This window comes from Anas acuta, chromosome 3 (assembly GCF_963932015.1).
Source record: "Anas acuta chromosome 3, bAnaAcu1.1, whole genome shotgun sequence".
Lineage (NCBI taxonomy): Eukaryota > Metazoa > Chordata > Aves > Anseriformes > Anatidae > Anas > Anas acuta.
In genome coordinates, this window is record NC_088981.1 from 51,804,004 (window position 1) to 51,813,506 (window position 9,503).

The 9,503-nt window shown below is 47.4% G+C and overlaps 1 protein-coding gene across 1 annotated transcript; it reads right to left on the reverse strand.

The window, feature by feature from the left end:
• Positions 1-2,144: 2,144 nt before the first annotated feature.
• Positions 2,145-9,418, reverse strand: ZBTB2 (zinc finger and BTB domain containing 2). Its single transcript, XM_068677119.1, has 3 exons — positions 9,184-9,418; positions 7,045-7,228; positions 2,145-5,206 (listed from the first exon to the last, which is right to left on the reverse strand). The coding sequence occupies exons 2-3, from the start codon at positions 7,215-7,217 to the stop codon at positions 3,844-3,846; spliced, it is 1,536 nt and encodes a 511-aa protein (XP_068533220.1). The 5' UTR covers positions 7,218-7,228; positions 9,184-9,418; the 3' UTR covers positions 2,145-3,843.
• Positions 9,419-9,503: the final 85 nt, after the last annotated feature.

The window sequence follows — 9,503 nt, forward strand, 5'->3', positions numbered from 1 at the left end:
TAGGAAGCAATGAATTACAGTCAATGAAAGAATCTAACTTACACCAAAATGAATCCTTCCTTATTTGTGTTTTCCTTTGAAGATTAAAAGGTGTGCAAAAACAACCAATTAAAAATACTTTAACTTGATGAATGGATCACGTTGGTCTTTGGTAGCTTGTGTTGAAGATAAACAAAGTAATATATTACTTTCCAAAAAGGCAAAGTACCTAAAAACATCTTCTAATAAATTCCCTCCCTGCAGAAACAGAATGATTTTAGCAGACCGGTGAGTAAGAAGATATTTGGTACAAAGCTGACAAAAAGTGCTTTTTACAGATGGCTGTAATCTTCACTTTCAGAAGCAATAATCATCTCTCTATTGACCAAATAGATTTGTAGGTGCTTAGTACTTCAGAGGTCAAGGCAGAGGTGTCTTATTATATGACATACCAGGGAAATTAATTTCCAAGTTACTCCTCTGGAAATATACTGGGGACTACGGTCCAGACTTGAATGATGACAGATTTTCAGTCAGATTTTTCAGCAGTTTCTGCACAATTGTCTTTCTTTGTTAATTTGGTACAAAATTTGCGAGCGAGCAGACTGAGTAATGAGCAATGCAGTCATGAATTTGTGTCAAAAAATTAAAGATAAAACCTGAAGTTATCTCTAACTGTACTAATTCAGGCAGGATTTAACAGAGAAGCTGGGACAAAACTGCCATTATGCTGTAAATACCTAAATTCTTGTTTCAGCTGTTAATACCTTAAAAAGTATATATATGTTTTTAATCAAAACATGGTGATCCTGCCTTTTGTAATGTTCCTAACTCGTGAGTAGAGGAACACTGCCCAAGCAGTGAGAAGCAAGGATTCAAACACCACTCTGGAGCACCACACAATAAGGAGCATTCGCAATAAACCATGCTAACAGCTGAACACGTAGAAAAATAATCATCTCTTTATTGCATTTTTTTTTCTCTTTACCAGACAGCGTTGTTTCTTAAGAACAGATAGTAACAGGTGAAAGCCCTCTGCTGAGCCTGCAGCTTCCCGTGGCTTGCAGCAGCAGGGCTGTCACTGCCAGCTTCTTGCCGTGGCGGCTCCCTGCCCCACGTCACCTTCTTTCTGGCAGGGCCCTGGCTGGTGGGGACACTGCCCACCCTGCCCTCCTTGCCCCACACACTGCCAGCAGCACTGCTGGTTTCGGCGCTCCTCCTCCCTGCTCATTTCTGCCCTTGCACAACCCACGAGCCATCTGAAACCCTCTGCAGAGCTCAAATGGGATTTGACAGAAAAAACATTTTTTTTTTTTGACTCATTATTTCCAGACCAGTTCATTGAGCCCTTTTGACATGTAACCAAGCAAACGTCATGTTCTCCAAATGACAGAAAAAGAGAGGCAAGAGCAGCAATAAGGAAAGGACCGGGGGCTGATGAACGTCTCAAAAAATGGTGTGGCCGTGCATCTGTTCCTGCTACAACTTGGCCCTGGGGGAGTTGAGCTAAACCCTCGTACTTTGCATAGGAGCTGACCTGGAGCTCTTGAAAGATCATCTGAATATGTAGTAACTCACAGCTGAGATGGCAACACTCAGCAGTAGTAGTCATTTTGGAAATGAACTTGTGACTATCCCCTAAACCACAGCTACCTCAAAACCCTGACCATATCCTCAATAAGGAAAGATTTTTTTTTTTTTCCCCACTGCTCTGAGAGCATTTCAGAGTAAGTGAGACAAAATAAAAAACACATTTAAAGAAATTACATTGGTAGATAAAGATCCTAAAGGAAAGTTTTAAAATGGGCAACACTAAAATAATTCTGTAAGATGTATTTTTACCTCAAAATACTTTTATACCTTGATGTAAAATCAACTGATTTTAGACCTATTAGGCTAATAGAAGACATAATAAACTCAACGCCACCTACAATAAACTTTACAATAATTGTCACATTATAATAATAAACTTGAAATATGAATAGGTAGGGACCCCTTTGTGCAAAATCCACTGTTTTAGGCTTTAGTAAGCTATTTGTTCATATGTATGGAGGAGGTTTTAGTCTGATATGCAGAGTACATTGCTTGGCTTTTAAACTGATTCAGTAAGAATTCTTTCAGGAGGATCAAAAGAACCAACAACCTTTCACCTGCAACTCAATAAATCATATCCCATTTAATTCAGTTTTTATTCAATGAAATGATGTATAAAAACTTACAAATCTGAGAACTTAACTATACACAAAAAGATGATATTCAGTTTAAATGTATACACAGAGAAGAGCTGTGGTTTGTGACTTGCCCTCTCCCACCCCTCCCCCCCGAACACCCAGTGTCTCCATTTACGATGGGGCACTTAATTCTGTCCTTCAAGCCTTCTGGCGGCCCAGTAATCGCTAGGCGGGCTTCCTCCTTGCTGTCAGTTTAGGTTTTGAGGCTACCAGCAAAAAAATCCGGGCACTTTAATATAAAATAATAAGAATCAACAACTTGATTTTTAACACAAAGATGCAGTGCTACCATCAGCAGTAACTAAAAACTACCAAATTCATCCTTTCAGTTTTTGCAGACTTTGTCTTGGCTTTGAAAATAAAGGGACTCTCAAAGAGCAGAATTTGCCAGTCGACACTACAGATTTGCTTTAAAACAACCATGATCCCCTGTTGCTAGAACGGCTCTGCACCACTTTTTCTTCATCTTAACTCATGCAATTAGACCAAATGAAACCACGGGCATTCCTTGCCTGAGTAAGGCAATAAATACAGTTTTTCCCTCTCATTTCATCCAGAATGACTTGAAACTATAGCTAACAACACATGCACGTGCTGCACCGATGATGGTACTGTGCTCACCAGGATGTCACTTCTCCAGTTTCCTTTGCATCTTGGGTGACAACACTTACCTAACAGTTTCTGTTCTACAGGCGAATAAAAATGCACACAGCTGAGGACATTTTAAATTTGATTTAAAATAACCTGTGCAATAACTAGTTTTGTCAAACAACTAGAATACTTTCTGGGCTGAATCTGAGAGCAGACTGCCAGTTGCTTAAAAAGGATGTGTGCATTTATTTACCTGTATCAAATATACACACAAACACTTTCCATATATATAAAAATCTTTATACATATACAGTACTTTTATATATATATATATAAAGATTGCCATCACATTATTATTTCAGCTACTCAAGTCAAAATTTGACTTAGTAACTTCTTTGCTTGAATCAATCATGCTACCTGAAACAGATACCCAAAGGCATACTTGAAGGAAAACGTAAGGCTAAAAGAAACCCAATACCTGCAGCGATTTTTACCTCAATGAACAATTTTTGCATTCATTGAGCAAAAAGTCTGAGGATTTCAAGTTATAATCTTAATCAACTTGCATGTGGAGTTCTAAAACGCATGGTGTTAAATTTGCCAGATTTTCTCAAAATGCCTTTTACCAGGGAAACTAATATATATACTCTTTGCTTACCAAACTGATACTCTGTTTCTCATTTACTTTCATCATCGTATCTAAATACACTTTTAAGCAATCTAAATTTTGTTTAAAATCTATTAAATTTGGATTAACTAATACTATCCACATAGTTAGCTGGATTATTTTTCACATGTTCCTTTGTATTAAAATCAATTATGTTGCGGTTCGACGCGAGAGCTTTTTGTTTGTTTCGGTGGGAGAGGCAAAGTCCCATTTCCTAATGTGCCAGTACAGTTCTGGTTGCTGAAGACAACGGGTGGGAAGGAGGCTGGTGGAAAAGATGGCAGGGGTAAGTGAGGCGGCAGGGGGTGGGGAAGGGAGGGTTGATTTAATAAAAATGAGTAAAGAAACTTTAAAAAATTGATACAGGTTTCACATTCAGTCTAACAACACTGCTTCCTGCTCCTTTTTGATGGAGGCTAACACTGAGTTTTCAGTCTCTGTGGCTTCTGTGTCCCCAGCACCTAGCAGAATGGAGCGATCTTCTTCTAGCGTAAAGACAGAGTTTTGATTTTGGCACGAATGTTTGACTACTTCATTGGGAGTTGAAAATGTTTTGTCACACAAGTTACATTTGTAGGGCTTGTTGGTCTGTACTAGCATGTTGTCCATTTGACTGCCTTCCTCAAAAGTACAGAGTTCCAGAGTCTGTTTGTCCACCATCGTGTACGTGTCCATGCTCTGGTTTAGGCACACGTGTCTGGCAGCCTGGTTAGCCCTACAAAAGCTTTTGTCACAAGTGCTGCACTTGAAGGGTTTGCCAGTGTGTATGTACATGTGCTCCCTCCAGTGGCTTTTCTGAATAAATTTGCGCCCACAGATGGAACACTCGTATTTCCGTCTTTTTACTTCCCTCTCTTGATCTGCCTGCTCCAAGTTGTCTATGTCTGCAATATCTGAGGGAGGCGGTGTCTCTGATTGCTGCTGCCCATCAATTATTGGAGAGTCTGAGATCTGCTGCAGCTCACTGTCACTAATCATCCCGGCTTCAGGCACTTCCATGGCATCTTTTTCAGCCGTGTTGTTACAGAGAGACAAAGAAATATTGCTTTCTCCCTGCTGGCTCGACGTGAAGGGAACTCCTGTGTGGATCTGCAGGTGCTCTCGCAAACTACTGCGCAAGTTGAACCGTCGACCGCAGAGGTGGCAGGCATAGTATTTTGGGAAGCTCCCGTTCCTTTTCATAATGCTTGGCTTGACGTGTGCTATTGTGAGCGAAGAAGGCTGTTCATCCGAAGAAGATGCTTCCATGTTGGCCTCTTCTCCCGCAGGTGAATTATTACCGGCAGCAGATACCAATTCCGGAGATAAAGATGATGGCAAGGGGTCAGAAGTGGTCATATTTGTCCGGGTCACTTGTGGCATAGTTGTAGCTAACTGCGAGAGCTGCGAGCCTTCCGAAACCTGCTCTTGGGTCATCCGTGAAGTCTGTGGCCTTGGTTCTCGCCCGAGTTTGTCAGTTGCTGATGTAACTTTAGTGGGATGTCTTATCTGGTGATCTGCAATCTGAATGCCATATAATGAAGATGCTAATGGAAAAACTTGATCCGGGTGAGAAAAAGTTCCCTGACTTGCAAGGCTGGCCTCCTGAATGAGTGGATACGCATGCAGAAACTTTATTCCCTGTTCTAGTCGAACTGGGTCAATGAGTTGCGGTGCCATCTTCCCGGTGTACATCAGATGCAAGAGATAACTGAAGATATCTGGCTGTATGTCAGTCGCTTTCAAACGGACACATTCACTGAAAGGTGAAACAAAGTGATCAGTAACTGATAAGGGAAATGATGTTTTCAACCAGATCTAGATCAAGATTAAGCTGTCCCATCGCAATCTTCACCTTTTCAAATTGCTGTTGCGTGATAGACTTGATGTCACAGACATCAATATATTTCATAAATTCTGAAGATATTCCCCCTCCCCCTTTTTTAATTGGATTCAAACATGTCTGCAGCCAAATTAAGACTTGCTAGCACAGGAGTATAAATTCACAGCCCTTTAAACTTTTGTCCATTCTTAGCCCTGAGAACTCATATGGCACTTACCTCTTTGGCTTCTACGTCTTACTAGTGTTTACAGTAACAGTTCTGCAAACGTGCGGTATCACCTCCTCTAAGCTGCACTATGACCCAGAAACATGCAGGACAGGGTGGGAATTCCCTGAGGATCTGGTGGAAAAGGTGTAGCCCGAGCACATCCAACCCGTGAAGGCCAGGCTCTTTATCAAGAGAACAGGAGCTTCTTTCCCTGAACAGGGAGGAAGGAAAGGTAGCACCAGTAGTATGCTTGGTCAGCACTAACAGTCCCTTGGTTAGAGTGTTCAATTAAGTGAGGCACATTGGTTGCAATGCCCTCTTCAGCCTAACAGGATTGAAACCAACACCATCCTGCAGCTGGATCACGCCCTGTGCATCACCCATTAGGATGCTCTGGACTGAAACACGCCCCAGTCCTCCAGCTGGATCTCTGTGAAGACGGAAAGGCGAGGTTCACAGAACAAGAAAGAAAATCAGGAATGTCTCAGCTAGGCCGCCTTGCAAAAGGAGAGGATCTGGGATTCTCATTGTTTTTCAGAGTTATTTGTAGCTCTCACATTAAGCAGACGTTAAATGAAAGACAAATCCAGAAGTGGACATGACTGCACTGTGGTCTGAATGCTCTGACCACAGTAGGCTACCAAGCTGAGGAGGAAATTATAACCAATTCTTCTTTTTCGTGAGGTGTACCCTTCTTGAGCTCCCTCTTACTGCTTCTGAACTCAGCTGTATTACTCAAAATAAACTGTGCAGTGACATCCTCCAGAGATGACCGTATACTCCTGACGGAGCATCAAGACTGATACACCTGCTACAGTCCTGTCTCAGAAGTGCAAACGTACTTCTCTCCTTGATTTTATTTACTTTTGGACAAAGATTATTAGCCAGAGCCGAGAGTTTTGCTCACTTAAACTTTTTGATACAGTTCAAATAATTGGGAAAAAGAGAATTCCTCAAAAATCTTTAAAACAGTTTCATAACTTATCTTGTTAATGCCTTCTCTGTTCAGCTGTCCCCTCCCCCCCCAAAAAAAACAAACGAGCCAACAGAACAGCCCATCCTGACCCCAAAACCCAACGCAACCTTTATTTTCTATTTATTTTTTATCTGATTTAAAGAAAACCACAAAACATAATACCCTATTTTACACATCCATTTCTCAAAACCTCCTAGTAGATACTTACTGGGCTGCTTATAATGTTCTGGCAATGTCAAGAACACTGCCAAGACTGCGTAGAATATAGGGAGTGGAGGAAGAGAAGTGCAATGGTGAAGACAGGAGCCTTAAAATATTCGATTCCAGGCATCCTATACTTTTTAAGGACGAAGAATATTCACTGAATTATAACATTAACGTTAATGAACTTCACCTTCCACTTTGACACTTTCAAACTGAGATTCTGGTCTGCACATATGATCATATAGCATTCACCAGGTTGCAGCAAGAAGCAAAAAGAACCCTTCAGGTTTCAAGATGTCGCTAGACCTCCCTACCACAGCGAACCGAACAACATTTGAACAGTCAAGTCAGCCTTTCCGTAGTTACCTGGTCTGGTGAACAAAGAGCATCTTGAAGTAGTTGGAGAAAGAAGCAAGGACCGACTTGTGTGCCTTGAAGTAGACATCCCCGATTGCAACCGTGCAGTCACACAGGAAACCAAACTCTCTCTGAGCATTTAGTTGCTGCAGCAGAATAAGTCCATGGTTGGCCAAATCCATTTTTTTACACTCTGAAAAGCAAACGACTTTCATGTAAAACTTAACAGTAGATACACAGGTGCCACAGTAGATCTCTCCGTGGTTATTTTCCTCTAATGTCTGTACGCCTTGCATTAATAACACCTCTTAACCCCAAAACTACGACACCAATGACACCTTGCACGCAGGCAAGGACCGCTGCTTCACGACACGCAACACGATTCACAAAGGTGCAAGTGATTTGCTCTCTCCTGGGAAATTCCTACTTTGTCCCACAAAGAGGAACGCCGGGAGGTGACGTGTATGGCTCCATCCATCAGTGGGAACCCATGCGACAGCGGGCAAGCACCAGCGAAATGTGGCACCAACCTCAGCCAGCCTAAACCAGGGCTTGTGCAGCCTCCCGTGCTGTGTAGTCCTACAGGAGCATTCTCTCAAGGGTTCGAGGGCACCTTTGGAAGCAAGAATTGGCAACTTTGGGAAAAAAGTAGCCAGGGAAACACATTAGGAGGGTTGCGTATGGATGGACGGATGAATATATGGCCGCTACCATCAACAAGTGGGTATAAACTCAACCAACACAAGCGGAGCTGTGGGCAGAAGTGACAGCACACAGTGACCAAGGCAGTCCTGCCCACAGCTGGGTGAAACAGCACGGTGTGGGGTAACGCAAACACCGGGCACGGGGCACATGCCCATGCTCTACAGATCGGGGCACTGCGGATGCTCTAGAAACAGAAAATAAAGAGGTGGTAGACAATGGACCAAAACCAGCAGATGCACAGGGAGGTTTTTTTTTTTTTTTCATGAGTTTAAGGGGAAGTCACCAAGATTTTGGGTAAAGTACGAACTGAGTGTTTCCTTAGCGTGTTAGGAACGATTCTTTTTTTTATTTTTTATTTTTAGGGAAGAGGACAAAGGTGTACTGCACACAGGGCAGCACGTTTCGAAGCATTTCTGCCTGCTGGAGGGCGACAGCAGGGCTCAGCGACCAATAATGAAATAACCAAACGATTATTTGCTCAGCTAACGCTCTTGATAGGAAAAAATAATAATAATAATAATAAAAATCGGGCTCCGGCTCCCTTCAGCCCCCCGCCGGCGGGGCTCCCTGCGGGCCGTTGTGCCGGGCCCCGTCCCGCCGTTACAGGCGCGGCGCTGAGGGAGGGCAAATGGCCCCCGCGGCGCGCGCGCCCCGCCCGCTCCCTCCCGCTCCCGCTCCCGCCGTGCGCGCGCGCGTGGGCGTGGCCTGCGGGCCGCCCTCTCCCCCCCGCTCCCCGCTCCCGCTCCCATTGGCCGGCGGGGCGGAAGGCCGGGCGGCCGCGCGGCGCTCTCACTGGCTGAGCCCCGCCCCTCTCCCCCACCTCCCCCCCCCTCCCTCCCCTTCCCCTCCCCACCCCCCCTCCCTCTTCCCGCGCACGCCACGCGCACGGACGGACGGCGGCGGCGCGAGACGCAGCGCGCGCGCGAGACGGGAGCCGCCGCTGCCGCCACCGCCGCTGGGGCCGGGCCCGCCCCTGCCGAGGAGCCGGAGACAGGCGGGGCCGCCCCCTCCCCCCCCCCCCCACCTCCCTCCCCTCCCCTCCCCTCCCCTCCCTCCCCTCCCCCGCCCTTCCTTCCCCGCGCCGGATGCCGCCGGCCCGGGAGGGGAGGGGGGGGGGAGCCGCGAGGGCGGGCGCGTGCGAGCGGGCCCCAACCGGCCGGGCCCGGCCCTGCGGCGGGAGCCACCGGCGCCCCCCCCCCCCCGCTCACGCCCCCCCCTCAGCCCCTTCCGCGCCCAGCCCGGGGCCGTGTCCCGGCTGCAGCCGCCCGGCGCGGCGCGGCGCGGTTCGGGTTTTCGTGAAGCGGCGCCAGGCGCGGCCCGTTCCCCTCAGCGCCCCCCCGCCGCCTCCCTGCCCCCCTCTCTCTCTCCCCTCAGCCCCCCGCTGCCGGTGCGGTGCGCGGCGGGGCCGGGCCCCACGTGCTGGCGGCGCGGCGCGGCGCTCACCTGCGGGCGGCCGAGGCGCCGGGAGCCGCCGCCGTGGTGTCGGCGCCCGGCAGCGGCAGCAGCGGCGGCAACAACGGAGTCAGCGCGGCGGCGGCGGCGGCGGCGGCTTTTCCTGTCCGGTTACGTTAGGGTCACATGACCGAGAGCGGAGCACAGAGGCTGCAGCGAGGAGCCCCCGCCGGGGGGGAGGGGAGGCGGCGAGCGCTGTGGCGGCAGCAGCAGCACCAGCACCAGCAGCAGCAGCCGCCACCCAGCCCCCTCCCGCCCCGCCCTCCTCCCCGCCGGGACCGGCCCCGCCGCCGCCGCCGCCCGCCCCGGCT